This window comes from Pseudonaja textilis, chromosome 9 (assembly GCF_049901715.1).
Source record: "Pseudonaja textilis isolate UNSWEBS1 chromosome 9, rPseTex1.2, whole genome shotgun sequence".
NCBI classification, from domain to species: domain Eukaryota; kingdom Metazoa; phylum Chordata; class Lepidosauria; order Squamata; family Elapidae; genus Pseudonaja; species Pseudonaja textilis.
In genome coordinates this window covers 10,744,522-10,770,396 of record NC_141998.1, presented here as the reverse complement: position 1 = coordinate 10,770,396, position 25,875 = coordinate 10,744,522, and the positions used below count along the sequence as shown (strand labels likewise).

The 25,875-nt window shown below is 40.1% G+C and overlaps 2 protein-coding genes and 1 non-coding gene across 3 annotated transcripts in view; 2 read left to right on the top strand and 1 right to left on the bottom strand.

Moving 5' to 3' along the window:
* Positions 1-17,078, top strand: part of ADGRA2 (adhesion G protein-coupled receptor A2) — a 136,783-nt gene extending 119,705 nt beyond the window's left edge. Inside the window, exons 9-19 of the mRNA XM_087938906.1 lie at positions 660-855; positions 1,841-1,990; positions 2,244-2,405; positions 3,117-3,323; positions 4,263-4,467; positions 5,582-5,790; positions 6,741-6,868; positions 7,138-7,261; positions 8,617-8,762; positions 9,385-9,474; positions 10,540-17,078. Of these exons, the coding sequence (XP_087795032.1) occupies positions 660-855; positions 1,841-1,990; positions 2,244-2,405; positions 3,117-3,323; positions 4,263-4,467; positions 5,582-5,790; positions 6,741-6,868; positions 7,138-7,261; positions 8,617-8,762; positions 9,385-9,474; positions 10,540-11,770 (2,848 nt within the window). The 3' untranslated portion in view covers positions 11,771-17,078. The remainder of the gene's footprint in view (positions 1-659; positions 856-1,840; positions 1,991-2,243; positions 2,406-3,116; positions 3,324-4,262; positions 4,468-5,581; positions 5,791-6,740; positions 6,869-7,137; positions 7,262-8,616; positions 8,763-9,384; positions 9,475-10,539) is intronic.
* Positions 7,480-7,596, top strand: LOC113447217 (U5 spliceosomal RNA). Its single transcript, XR_003375588.2, has one exon. It is a non-coding gene; the product is annotated as a U5 spliceosomal RNA (small nuclear RNA).
* Positions 17,079-18,035: 957 nt separating the features above from the next.
* On the bottom strand, positions 18,036-24,237 carry BRF2 (BRF2 general transcription factor IIIB subunit). Its single transcript, XM_026717228.2, has 5 exons — positions 24,090-24,237; positions 22,828-22,990; positions 22,538-22,597; positions 19,970-20,291; positions 18,036-18,991 (listed from the first exon to the last, which is right to left on the bottom strand). The coding sequence occupies exons 1-5, from the start codon at positions 24,135-24,137 to the stop codon at positions 18,292-18,294; spliced, it is 1,293 nt and encodes a 430-aa protein (XP_026573013.2). The 5' UTR covers positions 24,138-24,237; the 3' UTR covers positions 18,036-18,291.
* Positions 24,238-25,875: the final 1,638 nt, after the last annotated feature.

The following is a 25,875-nucleotide window of genomic DNA, read 5'->3' as shown; positions in this document are numbered from 1 at the left end:
TGCTAAAGCAACTTGTATTCCCCAACCCTTGGAGGCGGGGGGGGGGCGCAATGTCTGCAAAGACTTGAAGAAATATTATGATTTAAATTTTAAGTCTTGGGGGTCCGTGGCCATAAAAGATACTTAAAGGCAGTCCATGGTGAAGAAAAGGTTGAGAATCATTGTACTAAGATCTTCCTTTCCCTACCAAATGTAAAACTTGCTTGAGTGTGAACGGGGACAAGAGAAGAAACTTGCTTTGACAGTTGGCATCCAAAGTGTGGGAGTATCTCTGATCTCCATTTGCTTTTGCTCAATTCATCCAGCTGCTGGCATGGGAGGGAAGTAGCCTCAAAATTCTGTAATCCAGATGTTGAAGCTGCTGAGCCAAGGAGAGCATTCCAGGAGGCAAATAATATAACTGGCATTTGGCATTTTCCTATGTTCTTAGACCTGAGCTGAAGCAATGGAGTCTTTTTTCCCACATGGTGGAAGATCTGCAATCTTGAACCCTCCCACATCTATCCCCTACTTTCTGGCCCTCTTATGCCACCCACCATAATTCTTTCATTTTCCCTCAGTTGATTCCATAAGCCATTCTTCTGGGATCTATCTAATGTCAGCATTTGATTAGATAGACGTAAGCATGCTTTCATAGATCTTCTCCTATTTGGTTCTAGGTGGCCACGGACCTTGGCTGGCATCACTGCTTATCAATCCTGTCTCCAGTATCCCTTTACTTCTGGGAATGCAGGCTCTGGCCATGAAAAGCAGGCATGGAGACACTGTGACCGCACAGGCCACTGGGAAGAAGGGGACTATTCACACTGCTTGTACACCAATGACATTACCCGTGTACTCTACACCTTTGTGCTGGTGAGTAGGACAATAAGACCATGGTCCTCTGGTTGTCCTTGAGTGTTTTGCAGCCACTGGCAGACCGATTCAGGTATTGCAGCAAAAAATGATCAGCAGCGATGTCCAAGAATTGCTGTTTATTCCAAGAAGGAGATTGTTTTCTGGGGTGGCTCAAGTGATACAAAACAAAATGACAATGAATGTTTTGAAGCACATGGAGAGCACTTTTCACTTCTTGCCATGTATAATGAGAATTTACCCTTAACATACCTGAGGTTTAGAGATCCATGTGGTCCATTTCAGCACTGCATTCAGCCACTTACTCCTTCCCATGATTTTTTATACATGTTTAGCAGTACTATGTACCTCTCTACATATTTTCCATATACCTTATTAAGGCTGTACCTTTACTAGTCATTTGTTGTACAGCCTTCCCATATATACTGCATTTTATGCAATTAGCCCTTGACTTTGTTTTTTATAAGCAACATTTCATAAAGCATGCTTTTTTGTAAAATCCAGCTTTCCACATTATTTTTGGTATATCTCTTTCTCTATTATCCATTATGCAGTCCTTTTTAACTAAGAATGATTGCAACAGATTCCATGTCTTACATTTGTCCACCGATCTATAATAGTGTGGTCTATATAACATCGCAGGATGCATGAGCCCCTTTCTTTCAGACCTCTGAGTTATAGCTGATCGTAGTTGACTGGCCTGGCCTGCTCATTATTGGTACTTCACTTTGATTACATCTTTTGAACACTTATAAGATGGCATCTGCATTGGCAGGTCTCAGTACTTCTCTCAAAAGTACTGGCTATTTTCTTTTATATTCCATCACATTGAGATTGGAGAACTATCAGGAAACCCAACATTACAGCTAAGCAGGCTTTAAGCCAGCTATCTCCCCATTTTGTAAATTAAGCATTGTTGGATATTGGAGATGGGGAAAGGAGGCTTAGACTGCTTTGACATTTATCCCCATTTATCTGCTGACAGATGCCCATCAATGCCTCAAATGCACTAACCTTAGCCCATCAGTTGCGGGTCTACACAGCTGAAGCTGCCAATTTCTCAGATATGATGGATGTCATCTATGTGTCTCAGATGATTGAAAAGTTCACTGGTTACGTAGACCAGATTAAACAGGTAAGTGGACCTGATTCCCATTTGTTCATTTCCCCACATTTATGATGGTGAGGAAAGAAAAGAGGGGTCTACATTTCATTTGTTGCTAAATATGCTCAACATATAGAAAATCTACAGTAGAGATGGGCAGTTTATGGTCACCATTTGATCTTAGACTCAAACTTTCTAACAAGATGGCCTAACAAGCACATCTTTGATCTGGAGTGAAATGTTCAATGATTTCTTATATCCCAAATTGTTTGCTTTCACCCAGCTGACCGATGTCATTGTGGAGATGGCAAGTAACATGATGCTGGTAGATGACCATGTTCTATGGATGGCCCAGATTGAAGACAAAGCTTGTACCAGCATAGTGCATTCCTTGGAGAAGATTGCAACTTATGCTGTCAGCACCAACTCTCAGCATATGGCTGTGGTAGGGATCCAAGCTCTTCTAGTGGGTGAGCTGGGAGGGATGGCAGAGTAAAAGGCTAAGCTTGAAGGTTAGGTGTGGTGTACTGCCAAAATGCAAATTATAAATACATCGTTTGGAGTGTGGGTGAGTGGTCAAGGAACAGGAATCCATAATGGAAAAAAAACCCAATTACTGGTGAAATAGGAGAGTTTTTATAGTGTGGGAAGGATTTTGAGTTGGCTGAGACTGAGATATACAAGGGCCCAATTGTATTCTTGGACAACTCAAACATCCTAACGTCCTACTTGTTGATGATTGTTTTCTCTCCCTCTCAGTTCCTTGTCCAGTTCCTCAATGTCCCTATTGCTTTAAATTTTCTGTAGTACCTCAGAGGAGCACAACCACAATGTAAAAGTTATTAGGAAGATCTTAAAGAGGGAGAGGACTTTATGTGGCTACTTCTATCTGAAAAGCCCATATCCAGGGCAGCAACTATTGGGGAAATGTCCCACAAAATTGCCATGGGAAAGGCCATTTGTCCATGAACTTGGATAGCAGTAAGTTTTAAAGAGCTAGAGACTTAATATTAGGACCATTAGCCATTAGTTTTTTACTAATGTTTTAGGACCATTAGACATTAGTTTTTTACTAATGGCTGATGATCCAATATATGATAGCCTGGATCTAGAAAGGTTGCCTGGTTTCACAAAGCTCCTGGTTTTGTTTATGCAGAACTCCAGGAACATCGCCTTTGAAGCCTACCTTATCATGCCAGAAAGTTATCTGGGCATGAGCTGCATGGCTTTTCAGAAGCGTGAGAACCTTGGTCACCGTTCTCCACGTCAAGAACGGTATTCTGAATCCTTGGCAGACCAGCAGCTGAAGTTCCGTTGTGCTACAGGCCGGCCTAACATCTCCTTGGCCACTATCCACATCAAGGTGAAATGGGATAGGGAAGAAAGATTTCTGGTGGATGAGTGTAATAGTATAAGGAGAAGGTACTCCTTATCTCTGGCATAGCAATTGGTGATGTGGAGTTTAAATTGAGAAAATAGCAGGAGAACCTAATTTCATTTCTATATCACTTTTCCATGTAGGCAAGCATCCTGTATTGCAAGGTTTCTCATATCAGAACATAAGGCATAAGAACCAGAGCAGCCTGGAAAACATTATTGACATATCTGAAAAACGTAATCATGGTGATGGAGGAGGAGGAAGAGATGGTCTTTATTGGTCAAATGTGATTGGATACACAAGGTGACAAATTCCTTGTGTGTCCAATTATATTTGGCCAATAAAGAATATTCTTCTTCTATTAACCAATGATTGAGCTATGTTGATGGATTGAGATGTCATTAATGTTGCAAGGACAGCTATCAAAAGTTGTATTTCTTAACCAAGCAAGAAGAATGGCATTGTCCTATTTCTGAATCATTCCTTGCCTATGCAAGAAGAGAGAGTCAACTGCTATTTTGCAAAGTACCAGAAGGGAAGACAAGAAGTAACTATTGGAAAGTAACCAAAGAGAGAAGCAACCTAGAACTAACAATAAATTTCCTGACAGTGAGAACAATAAACTGGTGGAATGGCTTTACATCCAGAAGTTGTGGGTGCTCCATCACTGGGGGATTTTAAGAAAAGATTGGATAGCCCTTTAAGCAGAATGGTATAAGATCTCCTGTTTGTGCAGGGGGTTGGACTAGAAGACCTCCAAGTTCCCTTTCAACTCTTATTCTGTTATTCATTTTGCCTGGGTGTGTTAGTATACTCTTTGCCTTTTTGGGATGGAGCTGGGAGGGGAGTTAACTATGGTAAGGGTCGCAAGGGTTTGGCTTGGCCAGCCCCATCTTTAGCTTTCTTTGTTCCTCTTCTCATTAGAACAGCATTGCTCTGGCCTCCATTCAGCTGCCTCTGGGCCTCTTCTCCCCACCAGTTCCCCACCAGCCCATGCCCATCAAGTGTAAGCTTCAATTCCTGGTGTTCCGCAATGGAAAACTCTTCTGCAGCACTGGAAACTCTTCACACCTCGCTGATGATGGCAAGCGACGCAGCGTGGCCACCCCAGTGATCTATGCAGGCACACGTAAGAGTTGCTGTGGCAGAGAAGGACATTAGCCCACTGCAGGAAGGAACTGTGTGGCTGGCAGCTTCATTGGGAGATTTAGGACCATGGCATGGAGATGCTTATAAGACAGCTGCTGTGGGAGGGATTGCCTGGGAATAAAGTAGCTGGCAGAGTTAGTGGAGCTACCAAAAGGTGAATGTCTATGGAGACTCTCAATCATCTATGCCATGGTTGTCCCAAAGGTGCTTTTCCAAAAGGCAGTAATGATAAGTGCTATATCCTTAGAGCTCACATACCCACTTCACAGTCTGTTTCTGTTGTTCCCCTCTGGGAGGAGGCTTCGAAGAATCTATTGTAGGACTACTAGATTATATAACAGCTTTGTTCCCTATGCCATCTGTCTGGTAAACTTGCAGGATTCTTTTTTTTTTCTTTGCCATGAAATTGAAACTAGACTGTGATGTTTTTGTGTCATATATGTGTGTGTGTGTGGGTATATGCATAATTGTTATCCATGGTCACATCATAATTATTTTAATGTATGCTGATTAGGGTACATTTAAAGTGACAATAAAGTTTCTATTCTATTCCATTCCCTTCTATTCTCTTGGTTTTTTTCTTTGACATCATTTCATTCTTCAGAACTGAAGAAGCTTCTTGGATGAGAAGCAAAACATTTTCAAGGAAAGAAACAAGAAAATCCAGTTGTCTTTTGGAAAAGCACCCTTGGGACCACCAAAAGTGGGTAGCAAGGTGGAGATATTCTCACCTGCTGTCTAGGCACACTTCCTAATGAAGAACCCATAAGCATCATCATTTTTTATTTTTCTAAAATACCCTAAGGCTTGTGTGTGACATCCTTGGAAATAAAGTGGATGCTAAAGGCTGGTGCTTGATGTTATTGTTTTTAATCAGAAGACTCAAGCTTTATTTGCTTTCCCTTGCTGAACAGTATCTCTGTGGAATTTATTTAAGCAACTCTTAGGGTGTGAGGAAAGGGCCCTGATCCTGAAAAAAAGACAGAAGATTTCCTACCCGTTAGGCAAACCCTATCTGAGCAAACAAGCACCTCCTGAAGTTAAATTGAGTTCTGAGCACTTCCATTAACTACTTTTATAAACCCCTCCCTCAGATGGCTGTGGCGTAAGAAATCTCACCGAGCCAGTCGTCATATCATTGCGGCATTTCCACGAGGGCATAGATCGCACAGCCGCTTTCTGGGACTTTGACATTCTGGGTGGTTATGGCGGCTGGAGAGCAGAAGGTTGCCAGCTGATCCTGCAGGAACCCAACTTCACCACTGTGAGCTGCCGACATCTCAGCAACACTGCTGTGCTGATGGTAGGCAAGAGACGGTGTACGGTACCTTGATGTATTACATTTCTATTGAGCCCCTGGTTATGTCACATAAATTTCTGCCAAATTCTCTTTCAACAAAGCTAGAAACACCACGTTCCCTTCTGTATGCATTTCTTAAAAATCTTGCATGCATTTTTCAGCATACATGCCTAATGGTATGCAGCTTCCTTTGCTCCCAACCTATGATAGATAACCTCCAGATATTCTAGTCCAGAGCTCCCAGTTTTTTTGCAACTTGTTGAAGTGGATAGAGCTAAAAGGAAATGTAGTCCAAATTATTTGGAATATGCCAAGTCATCTATTCGTGTTTAACCTTCCTATTCCACAGATACTTATAAAGACTTAGCATATATCACTGTTAAAATGTAGTTATAGTAATATTTACTAGAGTTATATTTTGCTTGTCCTTCAGTATTTCAAGGGTAGTGCAGTGATTCAATGTTTAAGATGCTGGGCTTGTTGACTGGAATACCAGCAGCCCAGGTTTGAGACCTGGGCTCCACATGACAGAGTGATCTCCCGTCCTTGTCTAGGGGTCCTGCCAACATAGCAGTTTGAAAGCACACAAATGCAAGTAGAAGGTACCACTTTGATGGGAAGGTAAAAGGACTTCGTGACATCACGCTGGCCAATTGACTGGAAAAATGTCTTCTGACAGCACTGGCTCAATGGCCTTGAAATGGAGATGAGCACCATCCTCTAGTCAGCAACAAGTTTTTTCAGTATCTCAAATTGGTTAAGACACAATTCTCACCTCCCAGTTTCCCTCTAATAACCACCATATGAGGTAGACTCAACTGAGACAGAATGAATGGCTACAGTGCATTGGCCACCTGGCTTCTTTCAACTGCATGTGGAATGATTTTTATAGAAGCTGCCTTAATATCAGTCCTCCCATATTGTACACTAATGAAATGTATTCTCAAATACAGGAACTGAGCAACTTCCTGCATGACTCACCGAGTCCCGCTGAGGTGCTACATCCTGTAATTTACAGTTGCACGGGTCTCCTCCTCCTGTGCCTGTTTACCACCATCATCATCTACATCATCAATCACAGGTGAATCACTTTTAGAGTTGAAATTGTAGCCTCCTTAAATTCTCCTCCCCACTGCTGAGCAGGTAGCTACAATACCATGCTACCAGAAGAAGCCACATCCCATGTTTTTCTCAGTAATAATGTTTTATTCTTTGAATAATAGCAGCATCACCCCACCAGGAGAAAGCATTATCTTTTAAATGAAGATGACTTTACTTGAATATAGGGCCTTTCCCGCAAAGCTTTATTGTTTGATCTCTTAACTTTGTTATCCCCGTTTTCTTTTTCAGCACCATTCATATTGCACAGAAGTGCTGGCATATGCTGCTAAATCTTTGTTTTCACATCGCCATGACATCTGCTGTATTTGCAGGTGGCATCACTCTCACCAACTATATAGCCATCTGCCAAGCTGTGAGTATGAGGGCAGGATCTGATTAATTTGGACTTGTAGGTTTTGTCAGATGACACATCACTAAGAGGTTTTCTTCATGCACAAGGAACACTGAGAAGTTGCAAATTGTTCCCTTTGCAATGTGGAACTAGTCCAGCCCTTTTTGCCTTTTTCTAAATCTATCAACTTCTATATGGGATAGACAGAAATTCCCATCACATCAAAATCCCATCACATTATACTCTGGTTTCTCATCAGATCGTATAAATCTTTCACCTTTTACTAAAGATTTTCGTGGAGAAGAACATACATGAGTTTTGCATGGATGTGTTTTACCAGTGGTTGGATAACAGAAGTAAAAATTAGAAGATAAAAGATTATTACTATGTATAAGCAAATAATGAAAGATTATTATTATTATAAGTAAACATTATTATTATTATTATTATTATTATTATTATTATTATTATTATTATTATTATTATTATTATTAACTTTATTATGTGACATAATACTGGACTGCATAAATAAAATGACTCAGACAATGCAATGTTCATTAAGCACCTATGTTGATTAAAATAAACAAAAAAAATCACATCACATCACACATGCCCCCTGGAATTCTGAGAATTGATAGGTATACTTCATTTATCAGTAAATATATTATTGTAAGGTGTTATGTCTATGGAGATTCTCAATCATCAAGGTCATAATTGTCCCAAAGGTGCTTTTTCTAGAAGGCAACTGGACTTTCTTGGTTTTCTTTGAAAATGTTTTGTTTTTCATCCAAGATGCTTCTTGAAAATGTTTTCAAAGGAAAAAGACAAGAAAGTCCAGTTGCCTTTTGGAAAAAGCCCCTTTGGGACATTACTGTAAGGCCATTTTGATTGTCTTTCTACTTACCTCTAGATGCAGGGGACATATTTGCCTGGTAAGGAACCAATGAACAAATATTCTACCCTGAAAACCACCATCTCCATTACCCAACGGTTTCACTTTTAACAGAATCACCTTCTTGAGTGATCAACCCAAATTTACAAAAAATACATTTCTAGGTAGCTGAGGACATTAATTTAAAGGCAAATCCATGTGAATGCACACAAACCAGCCCTTAGCTACTTTACCATTTAGGCAAAATTGGGAAGCTAATGACCCTCCAAGTTTTTTGAGATTCCCATACCAATCAAGCAGATGGTCCTAGTTTAAGAAACAACTAAAACCCTTCTAAGTTTTTTCTTAATTTGCTCACCTTTGAACAATATATCTTCTTAGACTTATAGGGAATAGATAATCCCACAAATGAAGTCCTGGAAGTTGTAGCAACTCTTATTGACTATCAATTATGTCTGCTCTGCACATCCCCTCCCCTCTCCAGGTTGGCATCATTCTCCATTATTCTTCCTTGTCTACTCTTCTGTGGATGGCAGCGATGGCACGAGTGATCTACAAGGCATCCACCTGGAAGGCACCCCAACAGCAAGAAGGGGAACCAACTCAGCCTGCTCCTCGTCCAATGCTACGGTATTAAGGAAATAGGAATTATAGGATGTTATAAGACACCTGAAGGTTACAGGGAATGGATGAGGGTTGCCATAATTAATCTACAAAAGAAGTCCTATTTAACTAAGATTTCTTTTGTAGGTTAATAGGTATTTATATACCCATTTAACTGGGTATAATAGTAATCATGTGTGTGGTGGGAACTTAATCATTGTTTGATTCCTTGCATCAGGTTGTTTCCCCCGCTCAAAACCTTATAAATCATTCTGAGATTCTGGGTAGGAAATGAGAAAATTAGGTGAATTTTTCTATGCTAGTTTGCATACTTAACTCATACTAAAAACACAAAGAAACAGGGCCAATTGAACATGCATACAAAATGCAAGGAAGTTTATGCAGAAACGACGTTTGTTAATTAAAGATCAATATGCTGTATGAGCCTAATCTATGATTATTGCACCCAGTTTAGGATTTAGTTCTTGTATCTTCAATAGATACAAGGCCTGAAGGAATGTTGTCCATGGGCTCACAATGGGTCAGACACAACTTCGCAACTAACAAGTACAACAGTCTTCAATAGATACCCAACTCGCTCTAATTCATATGATGAATTCTGCATGATATTTTGTGATTTTCTTTCCAGGTTCTACCTGATTGCTGGAGGGATCCCTTTGATCATCTGCGGGATTACAGCAGCAGTTCGTATTGACAATTATGGAGATCAAGACTCATAGTAAGTATTTGCAACATCCCATTTGATCCTAAGGTATCATGACTGAGATCCTACTTTGAACATTGATTATGAGTCATGAAACTGGCATTGACTTTTAACAGCCATAAAGATAGATCTTCTTCAGGATGATCTATCCTCAACCTAGTCCTTTAGATCTTCCATCACTGTACCCACAACCACCATAATTGAGCCCATGCACCTTAATGATGATCCACAGTATCTACTTGCACATATGTATTCAGTTGTGTGAATGGATCCCAAAAACTGGGGGAGAAATCCCCAGTGTTGTTTTCAAGTTTTTGAAGATCTCTCAGGGATTAAAGATGTTGCCCCTAAGTCCCCCCTTCCTTGCCCCATAAATCCTGTCTAATCTTATCTTTCAGGTGCCATCTTACCACATTTCAGAAAGGATAAGGTGTGCATTAACAAGCATTCTATTCTATAGATCAGGGCTCCCCAAACTTGGCAGCTTTAAAACTTGTGGACTTCAACTCCCAGAATTCCTCAGCCAGCTATGCTAATTGGGGAATTCTATGAGTTGAAGTCCACAAGTCTCAAAGTTGCCAAATTTGGAGAGCCCTGCTATAGATTATCCGAATAGAGACATTTGGTTTAAGTATTTTTGACTATGAGCCACCAATAGATGTCTCCTCTCCTGTATATCTGTAATTTTCAGGGTCTCCCTTTGGCTGCCTTAAAATTGAGGTAGGCAAGAGATTGTAAGGGAAGGGGCCACTCACCATGGCCAACTTACTGTGGGACAACTTGCCATGGCCAGTCGCCAAGGAATAACTCACCACAGGACAATTCAACAATTCAATTGAATAATTTAAAATAATTAAAACATTATTTTAATTTTGTCATTCACATTTCATTTTGTCCTTTCTTGGCATCTTTAATAATTCTATCCCAACATTTCTTCTATATTAGTATAACTCTTGTCCTGCAGTAAGTTGGCCATGGTGAGTTGGCCATGATGAAATCGTGTCATGAAGAACAAGAGCAAAGTTGCTGCTGCTTTGTTAGCTGTTCATGATTTGGCCAACCTTTTCTTTCTCTACCCAGCTGCTGGCTGGCTTGCCGACCCAGCATTGGAGCATTCTATGTGCCTGCAGCTTTTATTTTGCTCATCACCTGGATTTACTTCCTATGTGCCGGAATCAGTCTGCAGTGCCGAGCTAAGGATCCCAAAGAAATACCCAAACCCTTGGAAACAAGGCAACGCTTCGGAGGCAGTAGCAACCTGTTAACCGATTCAGGATCACTTTCAGTCACCCTGAATTCCAGCCTCCATGCTGCTGATGTTGATGGTGTGTATTCGCTAGGGGTTCAACTCTGGGCTCTTGTCATCACCCATTTCCTATACCTCACTTTATGGACATTTGGAGCAATGGCAGTATCTCAGCATTGGTTCCTCCTGAAGGTTGTCTTCAGTTGCCTCTACGGAGTCACCGCTGGAGCCTTAGGATTTTTCATCTTTATCTACCACTGTGCCCGGCGCAGAGACGTACAGAGTTTATGGATTACCTGTTGCCCATCTTACAGGAATGCTTTACCTATGCAGGCTTATGGGCACACTGGAGCAGGTGTTGAAGATGGCTCACAGGTCTTCATTGGCTGCAACCCAGAAGTAGCTCAGTCCATTAAGTCTTCATCTTCCCCTACCAGCACAATTTCAACCCCAGGGCCCTGCAAACTCAACAATTTGCAAGTGGCCCTTGCCCAGCCAGACAGTAACCCTGTAACAACTGCCTGCTATGAGGAAGCAGAGCCTTCCAACAGTAAGAGTACCCCCTCAACCAGGTATACGAACAATCTCCATGGGCGCACCAGACTCCATAAAAGCAGAACTAAACTCTATCGAGAAGGGAAGCATCAGCGCCTGAAGGCAATGCGGGGACCTTCCTCAGACCATCCTACTAGTGAGAGCGGGAGCCTTCAGAACAGTCATTCAGAGAGTTACCAAAGCAGCCGGAATAGCCCTTTGAACAATCAGAACCAAGGGAAAGTTGTGACTCTGGAATCCACCCTGACGCAGTCGGACTTGAGTGATGGCAGTGGTGGCCCACAGTCTGTAGATGTTGGCCGAGGCCAGAGGAGAAGCATCAGCAGAGACAACCTTAAGCATCAGGCCAACCCCTCTGTAGAAAGAGAGACTAAGAGGCGCTCCTTCCCACTCAATGCAGCCAATCAGAACGGGGTCCTGAAGGGTAGCAAATATGACATTAATCTCAGTGGTGCTGACAATGCAAGCAGCATGAAAACAGGTCTCTGGAAGAGTGAGACAACAGTGTAGGAAGGGGTCAAAAACCTCTGCAGCTGGGATCCTAGAGCAACACCAACTAAGGTAGGAAGCTGCAGGTTACCCTTGTTGCCACAAGCCCAACAGACTCAGTGAACAGAACACTCTTATGCACTACATAGGCTTAGATAATATGAGATGGGTAGGCAAGAACCATGCTCCCCGCTGATCCTTCTGAGCAGATGGAGTAGGGAGACGTCTGTCCTGTCATGAGAATCACAGTACATTTCACTTATGTCTCAGGTGAAGTTGCTGTTCTTTGTGCCAGGGAACATTTTCTCCAGGGAACAAGCAGAAAGCCACAATCAGCCAAGGTGCCAAAGTTGCAAAGCAAGAGACAATCATCTGTTCTTGTGATTGTATGGTCTCCCTCCTTCATGTCCCTTTATATCCTTGATATTTCTGTACACAATCCCAAGGAAGACAGTGGTCTATAAGCTAAAACTTCTAATATGCTGTGTACATATGTATAGGCAAATTTGCTATCCATTGGAAAGTCTCTACATGTTTTATGCAAAATAACTCATGTTATATAAGACAAGGGAAGCTCTTCCCAGTCATTCAAACTTGTGCACATTAGTTTTGGTTTTGATAAACCTAATGAATGAGTGTAGAGCTGTCAAGGAAAAAGCCACAAAACAGAAAGAGGTGCACTGTTAATTGTCCAAAGGTGCATGCTTAGATGACAATCCTTAGTCTTCTTTAGTCTTTCTTAAGGAAGAGACTTGGGGAGAATATGATTTGTTGGGCATCATTGCCCAAAAATACAAAACATCAAGAGCTCAGAACAATTGTCAACTTTGGAGTGTCTTGTTTTACCTAGAAGAGTTTTCAAAAGATGAGTTAAAACACTTCTAGAGCAAATTATTTCTGAGCTTGACATGTTTTATATAAAAAATTTTTAATAGCACTTTCAAGCAGAAGCTATCAGAAACCACCTTTCAAGTTACCTGCTGTGGAACTGAATTGGAATAGATTACTTGTTTAGATTCTGATTGCTAAGGCTGTTGGTACACATTTGCCACACAGCTGCTAAACAGGCCTGAAGGATTACATCCAACTTTGAATGTTAGGCGGGGAACAGACTGAACAAAAACTCAGACAGTTCTATCCTTTTCTGTGATTCCAAGTCGAGTCACTCCTCACGTTCAAAGTTGGAAGTAAGCCTTGAGGCCTGTTTAACAGCTGTGTGGAAAATATGCCCAATGAAGCCTCACTAGAGGCATGACGCAACTAACGTGCCACATAGAAGCCTCTGAAATACATGAAGCTGCTGCAATGTTTAACTTGTAAATTTGATCCACTGAAAAAAATGAAACACAATTTTATTGTTCTTACCTAGGGATAACTGGGTTGGATGTTTTAATTAATAGGTTAAAAAAGTCAACAAATTTATTATGGGCAGTTATAAAAACCGCAGGACTTCCCTGCATCTTAACGGATTAACAGATCTTAACAGATCTTAATGGATTCCCTCTCCCATAAGATAGATTTTCCTCTGCCTAAAAGTAAAACAGTCTGCTTGCTTCAGAAAAATCGAGGGTTTTTCCCCATCAACCATTTTATTAAAACTGATTATGTTTAGTTAACCATGTTTTTTTTAAAAAGGCCCATAACCCCTCATTATATGAAGGAAAGCATGTGCATCGCCAAACAGGAAAAAAATGAATAAGAAAAAGTTTAGAATAGAGTGAAAATTGCCAAGAAAAAAGCCTTAGAGGCTTGAATGACATTAATCCTTTAAGGATTTGGGAAGCTATGGAATATTATTTTTAAGCACCTTGGGGACATTCCCTTAATCTTTATGTATATGGGACATAATGTTTTTTTTTAAAAAGGCCTCTTTGCAATACAGTAACCATTTCACAGAATTGTGCAGCAATCCCGATTGAATGTTGTCAAAAATGAGCTGAATGAAGCCATTGAGATTCTTTCTCGAAGGCAGTTTCCAGAAATATTGAAAAGACTCAAGCTTATTATTCTGTTTGCTGGCATTTTAATTACTCTGCACCCAATAGTATAGGGACACTGTTTACATACCATATGCTATATTCAAGAACAAATCCCTACTGTAGATATGAAAAATTCAATTGAAGAACACCCCCCACCCCCAGCCCCCACCCCAAGAATTTCCTTGCTGGGTTGATGACAGTTCCAAGTACGTAGCACTGCATCTGTAATGTTACCAGTTGAGGAAAGATCAGGAGATGCCACAAATGAGATTCTTTTCTTCTAGGAATCTCATCTTTGCTTCAGGAACCTCAGCATGGGATTCATAGCACTGACGTGCCTATAGACATTTACTTCAACAACTTCAAGATTTCCTATTCTGCTTTTTAAAATCAAAGCAATATTTTAAACAAAGTTGGTAAGCTGTGGGAAAAGCTGCCAGCTTCTGTCATGTTCTTTATGTTCAGAAATGCCTCTGTTGGCCAGGCAGGGTCCTCATAGAAGGCAGCAATGGCAGTGTTTTGCTATTGAAAATGTGACCATGTTCTTAGAACAAAAGAGGAGCTAATATCTAATATTAATAGGGTAGTAAAGAGCATCCTTGCTCATTTTCTTTCTGGTAAATGGGAGTTTCAAACTGGCCCAACCACCACAGCAGTCCTTCTGAGAATTCACAATGGGGCCATGACAAACATTTTGTGAGGTTGGCATATTTTTCTATTTCAGAGGTTGAGGGATTCCTGCCTTGGCTTAAGGGGAATTATGATAGCATCTTTTGTTGCTGTTGAAGAAGAAAATAAGAGACAGGGGGAAACCTAATTCAAAATGGACGTACAGTAGTCCTTAACTTATACCATTCATTTAGCAACCAAAGTTACAATAGCAGTGAAAAAAGTAAATTATGACCACTCTTCACCCTCACAACTATTACACATCCCCATGGTCATATGGGCAAAATGGGCTTGAACACTGGGATATATTTATGATGATTGTAGAATTCCAGGGTCATGTCTACAGAGATTTCCAATCACGGTTGTACCAAAGGTGCTTTTTCAAGAGGCAACTGGACTTTCTTTAGTTTTCTTTGGTATGTTTTGCTTCTCATACAAGAAGCTTCTTCAGGTCTGAAGAAGCTTCTTGGATGAACAGCGAAACATCTCCAAAGAAAAACCAGAAAGTCCAGTTGCCTCTTGAAAAAAGCACCTTTGGGATCCCAGGGTCAAATGATTGCCAGCAGTGGTGGGATTCAAATTTTTTTACTACTGGTTCTGTGGGCGTGGCAGGGGAAGGATACTGTAAAATCTCCAGTCAGAGGTGGGATTTGCTGGTTCTCCGACCTATTCAAAATTTCTGCTACCAGTTCTCCAGACCTGGTCAGAACCTGCTGAATACCACCTCTGATGCAGACTAAGAAATTCCTTCTTCCATGGAAGCTGTGCAATCCTCTTTCATTTTTGGTTTAAAATAAAAGTCTACAGAAAGATGATTCTGCTTTGAGATTCTTTTAGTTGAATCTCAGTGTTTCTAGAGGGTACCAGGCCAGGAAAGGCCAAATTAATTTCTTTATCCCCAATCCATTTGGCCTTAAACATCCAAGTCTTAACAATAACAAAAATATCTTTTGCTCCCTCCTTCTGTATTTTTGTTTAAATTTCCCAAATATAGTAGGATGCATACAGTCATTAAGATTGATTCAGTTTAGATCAATTATTTTCTTATTGTTAATGTATTGCAAAATCCAGAAAATCTATTACTTCAATTATGAGGTTAAGTATGGTGTATGAATACGATTACAATCAAACAAACCTTCCCACATAAGTAGTTGATGCCTTTTTAAAAAAAGTTCTAAACTACACATACTTGTTCTTAATAGAATGAACCTCATAAAAAGGGTCTGGCCTATGAAATGGGGCCTATCATATTTGTTTATACAATGCGGAGGCTATATTATTCATGTCAGAGTGATAACATCAGTTCATTGGAATTGAAAGGAACAACAACAAAAAGATTGCTGATGAACAGCTAAACTTCCAAGTATTTGGAAGACTGTGTGTTATCCATCTGGAGTAAAAAGGGGAGAGAAATGTATGTTGCTCATTTAAAATCACCCCTTCAGAGTACATCATGCAATTATCTCATGTACTAGCCAACAAAACAGCAAGGAACATTTTGTGGATAATCAAAAGCAAAAGGCTGGGATCTTACAAATACCACACCCATGTTTATATAGGATGTAGCAAGGTAATGGGCTACAAATTTTTGCTAGGTCTGAGGGGAAGGTATTGGTTTAAATTCCTTAATTCTTTAGGACGATTGCCTTGTTTTGTTTACAGAGACAGACACAATTAACTTTTGAGTTGGATTTATGAACTAAGATTATATCTGTAGGAGGCTGCTATTTAGAATAGAATATTGGAGAAATGCAACATTTCTTACTTCAAAGAGAGTCCAGCAAGACCAAGGTCACAGCACCCAACATTCCTTGGAGTTTTTCCATTCCAGTGGAAAATCTTTGGCCATGATTCTTGCAATTCCCAGAAATCTCCCTTGCAACAGTTGCAGTATTTCCAGGACTGACATAAGTTATCAACAGTGGTATTCACTGCTGAATATCCAAAGGGCAGCGCTTGTAACAGCATTTTCATCCAAATGGTAAATTTTCCTTCAGTTGTTCTATGCAAAAATATCACAAATCTCCTTTTTGTCCATGTGTGTCTATGTGTTGATTTTATTTTTACTGCTCCACAATGCTTAATTAACTCATTTAAACTGATGTATACCATGCCTGTTTAAAAGGATAAAGAGAAATTCTTCACTCTCTACAGAGGGCAGAAAGGCCAGAAAAGAGAAAACCTATTCCACAAAACCTACCTCCACAGAACCACAGAGGCTATGTGGTTTCACAAGCAAGGAGCCTTAGGCCAACCTTGAAATTGCCTAAGACTTCTGGAAAGCAATAGCCATGAAAAGCCATAAAAGCACTTAATGTTCCTCATTTGAAAAAGGTTATTTCTCCCATCCTTCTTGGTTTTCATATGTATGATGTTTAATAGAGCCTTAACTATTTTATATGGCAATATTACAACTCACATGATATTGGCAACGCTGAACTTGTTATATATGCTTGCTAGAATGAAATATTATTAATGGGGAAAAATTTGTATAATTACCCTTTCTTTTGTTGGTTTACATTTTGAGCAAATGACATATCAAAACCAGAGCTCTTTGAGAGACAGCTGTGCCAAAGAAAGCATTTAATACATTTCTGTTGTGTTTGCATTTTATACAAATGAACTGTTTTCAGCAGATGTTTCTTGTTTAATATATTAAAAGAACTGCAATATCCAATAAACTAGGTATTACTTTTATGTTCCACCCATACTTTGCCATCCCAACCTACACACTTTTAATATTTTAGTAGTCATAAATCAAACTTGTATACTGATTCCAAGCAGTGGGACTCACTTACCCAACACTTAAAAGATGTGTGGGAGGTGAACAGCCATTCAAGCAACTACACTGGTCATCTCACACACTGGCGATAGGAGGCAAATCTCCTGCACACTCTTATTAGTTTTCCCACCTACTTATTCATGAGAGCTGGAATGTGCACCCATTCAAAAGGTGTTTATCATCCCAACTGGGCCAATTCTTCTCAAATCTTTCTATTGCAGCTTTTTATATATATAGCTGAAATCAAGTACAAAAGGTTGTAGGCACTAGCCAAATAACAAGGGGAAAAAACACAAGCTGAAGACTAGAGTTTCACCCATAAGATTTAAAGGGATATGCTGATTTCATCCCATTTATACATAGGATAATCAGCTTATTTGCATGATGACATCATGGCATGCATGATCATACTTATTCCTCTTCTCCCCCCACCCCCTTGAAGGGATATATGGATCAAAATATGCCCGTTTCTATACTACGTATGTCACTTTCAACCTCAGTCAATGCCTGCAGACCCTAAGTCCACTTAAGGCACTGAATGCTAAATGAACGTTTACCTTCAGACTCACATGGAAACTTCTAAAATAACATGCAAAGTAAAGTTTGAACTGGAAATAAGAACAATCCAATTCAAAACATGAGAAGCAAAATAAACCAGGAGTGTATCTGATGCAGATCATTAAACTTCAATGTGGTAGGATTAAATCCATTTTTTTCTGATGTTCGGGACTAAAAATGTAGCAGAAGCACGTTAGTGTGTTCACCGATATACATCTAGGCCCAAGAGCGACCTTTTAAGAAAATTATTAATTACATTTATTCCAACATCTAGCAAAAAAAACTCCTAAAAATCATGTTCTATTGCTGCTTTCCCCAAACTTTATTATAACCTTCTACATTTGTTGGTAACTTGAATCCAGAAAACCCCAACTACTGCATACAAAGCAACAGACTGCAGAAGATTAAAAAGATACAAGGTTGTACTTTCCTGAGCACAGTGACTTCATCTAATCTCAGGATAGAAATACGTCTGGGACTACGGACTATAAATATCAAAAACCCAACCCCTGTTGCCACTGACTGCAGCCTTTTAACATCACTAAATACCTTCACTAGTACAGGCGAACTTGCATTTTGCTAAACAGTTCCGTTTCTTCTGGAGTCCGGATGTATTGTTCAATCTCACTGTCTAAAATGGGCTCGTCCCCTGTGACAGTTGGGCCTTCAGGGTCTGGATTGCTGGGTCGAGGCTTCTTTGTTGGGTACAGGATACAAGGTGGAAGCAAAGGCATCCGCTTCTTCCCAGCAACAGAAGCCTCTTCTGTCAAAGCAATGGTTGGTTTTATAGGCTGATGGTCTGGTGGTGCTGTGAAGTTCTCAGGCTCATGGTCTTTTGTGGTATCCACCATACGAAAAGCCGCCCGTAGGAGCACACGGCGATGTTGCAGCAAGTCTCCAATGTATTTTGACACAGACCTCCGGTCCACTTTGAGCCCTCGCAACCAACCTAGTTGAGGGGCCATCTGAAGGAGAATATTATGCAATTCCTTCAGTCTTTGTGGGGCTGGCCGTGGCATGTCCATGCCAGCGAGCTTACAGAACTTTGTAAGGGTGCAAGTGAGGCGATCAACAGGTCGCAAAGACTGCCATGCCAAGAAAGCTGCTGCCATTACAATGGGGATGGGATGCCGACCAGTCACCAGCCACGTCTCGCTGGCAAGCTCCACTATCTGGATTGTCCTGGCCAACAGTTTCTCCTTGTCTTCCAGAAATTTGGCTGGGATGCTGGATGATTCCTGGAAAAGCTTAAAGCTGAAAGGGACAAAATATATTGGCAGTATGGAAAAGCCTACCAGTACAGCTCATTTTATAGTTTTTGTACTATAACCTGCAATATTTAATCATTTAATAGTTAAAATGTTTTCACTGATTTAATGCATGGCCCAAATAATGTAGCAAAGGGTGTATTTTTTTAAATATCATCTAGATCATTGCCATAGCTGCTTTACTACTAAAATTCTTGGGACCATTGTTTAGAAAACAATAAATATTTGAATATGCCTGTCTAAATTTCACCATTCCGTGCTTCCTGATCAGAATATAACACACAGTCCATTCAGACAAGTCAATTCAGAACAAAATTTTCACTTCAAATATACATCCTGAGCTCATATACATGCCACTGAAGTCTCCTTAATAAGAGCTTTCTTCTATTTCTCACCTAGAAATCAGATATCAGATTGCATTTAAAAATGCATAATTAAAAGCTGAAGTTTGTCAGAAGATTAACTGTTAGTAACTTCCTGAAACCTCCATTTGAATCTTATATTAGGAATAAGAAACCAGCCCTATGTAACACATTTTCAGAAAGCAGATTGGTTCACGAGAACTCAGACCTGCCTCAGCTTGAACCTCTAAGTAACTTTTGTAATTGACTTTCGGTAAACTATACCTTTCTCAATAAATGGGGTTAAGGATTGTTCTTATTGAGAGGTTCAAGCTGAGACAGTTCTGACAAGAACATTTAAATATTTCAAAAGTGGACCTCCACCTCCAAAATATAAGAAAACCTCCAAGTTCACTAGAAATATTTCTGAGCAACTATCAATCACACTGAGCTCCATCTAGTTTCAGCAAAGTCACGCTATACTGCACTTCCAATCTATAGAACTCTCTTAGAACCATTATACTGAAGCTTAAATGATAAGAATTAATTCTATCCATAACTCTTCAACAACTGCACATTAATGGTCCAGACATTTATGAGAAAAGATTAAAAAACCAAGTTACCTGTTGAGGTGTGATTTCACAAGATCGATCAAGCTCAGAGTTGGTACATCTAGTGCCAATTCCTTCAAGAACCGCAGGTAGGTTCTGGCAAATAGTTCCTTGTCTGCATAAAGGAGCAAGCAGATAGTGCCCATTGTCAAGGGCCAGTTGTGCTGTCTACAGGTCACGAAAACACAGCAACCTATAATTATTTCCTTCTTCTCTAAGCTGACCAAAGCAAAGCAGGGGCATTTGATTGCCTGCTGGTAATAAGACACAGCTGTATCTTCAAACAGAGAAGGAAGTCGGAGAACTTTGCAGAGATCCTGAACACGTCTGATTCCTGTGGAAGAAAGCAATGTATATAATTAAGAAAAACGTCGATGGCCCTCCAGATATTTCTAGCAATACTGGCTGGGGCTGTAGTCTTTGAAGACCAACTTCTTGCTTCAGAAAATTTGTAATTGTCAGAGTCAACACTTTTTTAGTTGCGATACAATAACCGATATGACCCAAATAAACAAAGCTATATGGCATCTACCATACTTCTATTGAATGCATTTGTTCCCCCACATTCAATTCTACTGGACAAATATTATTATTCTGTTCTAATAGCATTACTGCATGTGAGGTTTTAAGAAGGAAAGCAAGATTTTTTTCAATTCCCATTCTGAATTATAGAATTTACAAATATTTACTGTTAGCAATCTTCTGGAATGGAGCAATATATTGTGGTTGGGGAAAGATAGCAGAATCAATGTAAGGAGAAACTCAAGGTATTTGCAAAGCAGAATGGGTATGTATATACATACAGCCATGTTGCAATTTACGTATTTTTTGTTTTTAGATGGATGTCTGTTTTTCTCATAAAATCAAAACCAAGACAGCTTTAACTGGATTTTATATACGTACTATAAAAATATAAGGCATATTAAACGAAACAAGTTAGTAATTTTTATGTAATGTGTGTAAAAAAATCACTGGATGTCTCCCCTTAAAATTTATCTGTGGTCTTTTATTCTGTGGTATATTGTAAAGGTAGTCCTCAATATGCGACTGGTCACTTCATGACTGTTCAAAGTTGCAATGGACCCCAAAAACGTACTTATGACCGGTTTTCTAAGTTATGACAGGCACATATGCTCACGGGATGACTTGATCACAATTTGGACACTTGGCAATTGGCTCACCTATACGGCTGTTTGCAGCATCCCTTCATCCCATGATCATGATTAGCGATATTTTTTGCCAATTTCCAGTGTTATGGCAAAAAAAATGCCCATTGGAGAAAATTGATTCACATATTGATCATCACATTTAAGAACTCCCACATTCCCTTAATGACTACTGCAAAAAATTTTTTAAAAAAAATCGAATCTGTTCTTGCCTTATGACTGCAATGAACCACAACCATATTTCTGGGCTCAACTTCAAACATAAGTCAAGAGTTATTCTCTATGTAGTACGTTTATGTATTGTGGGTGGGTAGGTGCATATAAGTAGTCCTCAACTTACAACAGTTTGTTTAGTGACCGTTTGAAGTTATAATGGCACTGAAAAAAATGACTTATGACCGTTTTTCACACTTATGATCAATGCAGCATTCTCATGGTCACATGATTTAGATTCAGATGCTTGACAACTGGTTCATATTTATGACGGTTGTAATATCCCGACATCATGTGATCATCTTTTGCGATGGTCTCAAAAGCAAAGTCAATTGGGAAGCTGGAATCACTTAACAACCATGTTACTAATTTAACAACTGTTAAGTGATTTACTTAACAAATGTGGCAAGAAATGAGGCATAACTCATTTAACAAATTTTTCACTTAGCAACAGAAATTCTGGGCTCAATTGTGGTCATAAATTGAGGGTTACCTGTACGTTAGCACTTCTGCAGTAATGAGTTTCACTTTTTTATCTAAATTTTTTGTAACTATAATTTTATACAGGTCATTTAAAGCAGGGTGTCAAACTCAAGGCCTGCAAGCTGAATCCAGCACACAGGGTACTTAGATCTGGCCCATGGGGCCACCCTGGAAACAGTGAAGGTCCGGCCCGGAGCTCTGTTTTTGCTGGCAGAGGGCTGCAGGAAGCAGTCACTGCCAAAAACGGGGCCCAGGGCTGCAGGTGCAGCCCACCTGAGCACTATTTTTCCTGGGAGAGGGCTGCAGGAGGTTGTCACAGCTGAAAATGGAGACTGGGAACCTGTTTTTGCTGGCAGAGCACTCAGGCCACCACAATCACTCCCAACACAAGTGTCGTCAATCTGGCCACACTCCCCTGGCCATGCTACTGCAGCCCCCAAAGTCAAACACAACCCTGATGTGGTCCTCAATGAAATTGAGTTTGACACCCCTGATTTAAAGCCTACTTATCCAGCAGAAGCCTGGTTCCAGCTCAAGATTATCCACCAGGGATTTAATGAGCTCTTCCAAAAATCTGAAATGGGAAATGACTTTAACAAAGGATACTGGTAATTTAAAATACAGAATGGCTTTGCTTTTAGAGAGGAACTACACCTTCACAAACAGGAAATACAGTAATTTCTACAAAAGGTGCTGACTGGTAATATTAAACATTTACCTCGCTGCAAGCAGCGGCTCAGCTGTTCACTTTGACCAGTACTTCGTGAATATGTCACTTCTAGAAAGACAAAAAAATAAATTAGAAGGGAAAATGACAAAAAGAACATCACATTTCCCCAAACAACTTTTTAAAACTCATACATTTTTATTGTTTAATGTTTAAATGTTTGAAGTTTATATAAAACTCCACAAAGGATATTTTCATCTGTGTAGATCACAGCTATCCAAAATATACTTAAACTTTATGATCCAAGGAGTTTTTAGTTCCATTGTTATTCTTTGATTCACCTTGTAAATGTTCTTCATCAGCATATGTAGTGGTGAGAAGTCCTTCAGTTAGAATAAAGCCACAATCAGCACACACTAACTGGTTCTGAGTGTAGTGGGAATCCTCCACAATTTCCAGGGAGCCACAATCTGGACACTTCTTTTGAGCGGACATTTTAGTAACCTGACAACAGAATTATTTTAAACTGATGATTGAAAAAATATTGGAATTTGATTAACATGTTTGCTGCATAATTTTTCCCATATTCCATATGATCCCCATAAATCAGCCTCCATCTGTCTGTCTAATTTATATATTTGAAGTAATCTTAAGAAATTAACTTAACTAATTAGGAAAAAGTAAGTTTAACCAATTTGATGGGCATACTTCAAAATACAATCAGTTATAATGATTTTAGCAAACATATTAACACAATCATTCTGTTCACCTTTGAAGTCTTGCAATGCATTGTATGCTTCTCAGCAAGCTGCATCATTCATGAGTTTTGTGCATCAATCAAGCACATGCACATAGAAAGTAACATCAATCTAATCCCAGCAAAGATATCTTGTAATGCATTCATGATATATAGGCATAAAATCACTAGAATTCAGAATAATAGGAAAGGACCTTGGACATCTTCCAGTCCAAACACCTGCTCAAGCAGGAGACAAAGTACTGTCCAATCTCTTCTCAAAAATGTCTACTCTTCAATTTCTGTGTCAGGTCAAACAGAATACCAAATTTGGAGGTCTTCTAGTCCAACCCCTGCTCTGGCAGGAAACCCTCTACCATTTCAAACAAATGGTTGTTCTCCTCTTTAAAAACTTCCAGTGTTGGAGCGCATTCACAATTTCTGGAGGCAAGATGTTCCACTGACTAATTATTCTGTCAGGAAATTTCTCTTTATACATTTAAACACTTTTTGTTATATTTTATTGCTAGTGGCAGACAAAGGGGAAACCCAGGCCACCGAGTCAGAGGACCCAGCGGCCTAAAACCTTTTGCAATCGAACACAGCCACAAAGAGAGATTGCTGGGGCTGCGTAGGGATGTTGGGACACCAGGTCCGCATTGTGCATACCCACCTATGGATTTTAATTAAGCCAGAGCCCATCAAGATACTTGTTCGAAGACCCACACCGTGCGACATGCCCCCCCACCCCCCTTCATAACCCATCTGGTCCCGGGAACGCTGAGGATTCAGGGAGTTGGAGAGTCCCCACATCGAGTGCAGCTGCTCGGGGAAGACTATAGCAGCCACTGTAGGGCATTCGCGTACCTTGTTGCAAGTCAAAGGACGAGGAAGGCTATCATTCCACAGCTGCATTCCGAAAAGAAACAACTCCGCTCCATTTTATCCAATTCGGCTCAAACCGGAAGCAGACCCGCTGGGGGGACTTTTTCCTGGAACACATGCATTTTCCGGTGCACTACAGTATCCAGTCGGCAACAAATTCATCACCGTTAAATGTTTCCGAAGAGAAACAAAGGACGAAGGAAAAGAGTTCCGAGTAAGCGCTGAAGCAGGTTTCTTTTTTTAGACAAATTCGAGGGAAACTCTGAAGATCTGCTACGTCTTTTGTTCGAAGTGAAGGATGCCTAGTTGGCAGAAGCGCATCACCACCATCACCATCATCATTATCTCTTTTATTCATTAAACATGAAACGCAGTCAACTGAACATTTAAAAATGTGTCAGAAGTATAATTGACTGGCACTAATGGTTGACATGGTTGCTGCCAGCATCCTAGGTATCAACCAAGTATTTTCTTAAATTGTATGATGTTCTGAGTAGCTCAGCTTTTTGGTGGTGTTATTGCAGGAAGCTGCAATTTGTTGATGCATTTTATAAAATTCTTGGACAATAGGTATTACTTTATGTTTCATCTATAATCGTGTAGTTTCGATGGCCAGGTCACAATATTTCATGATTTTCTCCAGTTCTTTCTCTTCAACTCTGATGGCCCTTGGTACAACGATATCAACAACTGTGATATCTGGCATGTTGTGTTCCAAATGACAACCTCTGTATTCGAAAGAAGAAGAAGAAGATGATGATGGTGATGATGATGATTATATCATCATCATCATCATCAAAAAACAACAGTGTACATAGCAAACGAGATAACTATGCTGGGTTTCCTATCACAAATCACTAGTCGAACACTTCCCAAGCATTTAGGACTGCGTGATGTATTCGCCGATTATGCGAGCAGATCCCAGTAAGGTGGCCTTCTGCAGCTGACCAATGGTGATTTTGTCAGTTCCAATTGTTTTTAAGTGCTTGCCTAGGTCTTTAGACACAGCACCCAGTGTACTGAGTACCACTGGAACCACCTGCCCTGGTTTATGCCAGAGTCTCTGCAGTTCGATTCTCAAGTCCTGATATCTGGTGACTTTTTCAAGTTGTTTCTCATCGATTCTGCTGTCACCAGGTAAGGCAATGTCAATGATCCACACTTTTTTGTTCTCCACAATCATGATATCTGGGGTATTGTGTTCCAAAACTTTGTCAGTCTGTATTCGGAAGTCCCACAGTAGTTTTGCATGCTCATTTTCAACCACTTTTTCAGGCTTATGATCCCACCAGTTCTTTGCTAAAGGCAGATGGTAGTTGTGACACAAATTCCAGTGGAAGATCTGAGCGATTGTGTTGTGACGTTGTTTGTAGTCAGTCTGAGCAATTGTCTTACAACAGCTCAGTATGTGATCGATGTTTTCATCCGCATCTTTGCAGAGTCTGCATTTGAGGTCATCAGCAGATTTTTCTATTCTGGCTTTGATTGCATTCATTCTGATGGCTTGTTCTTGGGCTGCAAGAATCAGGCCTTCTGTCTCTTTCTTCAGTGTTCCATTGGTCAGCGATATCTGGAATTATTACTTTTGTTATTATTGTTCTTGTTTCAGTTTAACTTCCTTTTCAGAGGTTGGGGAGCATGGCGTTGCATTGGGACCTGTTCTATGCCAGGAGCTGAGATATGCAGTTGGGTGTCTGAAATTTAATACATAAATAATTGGATATCTATTATGACAATAATCAATACTGTCTCATCTGTAGCACCTTCC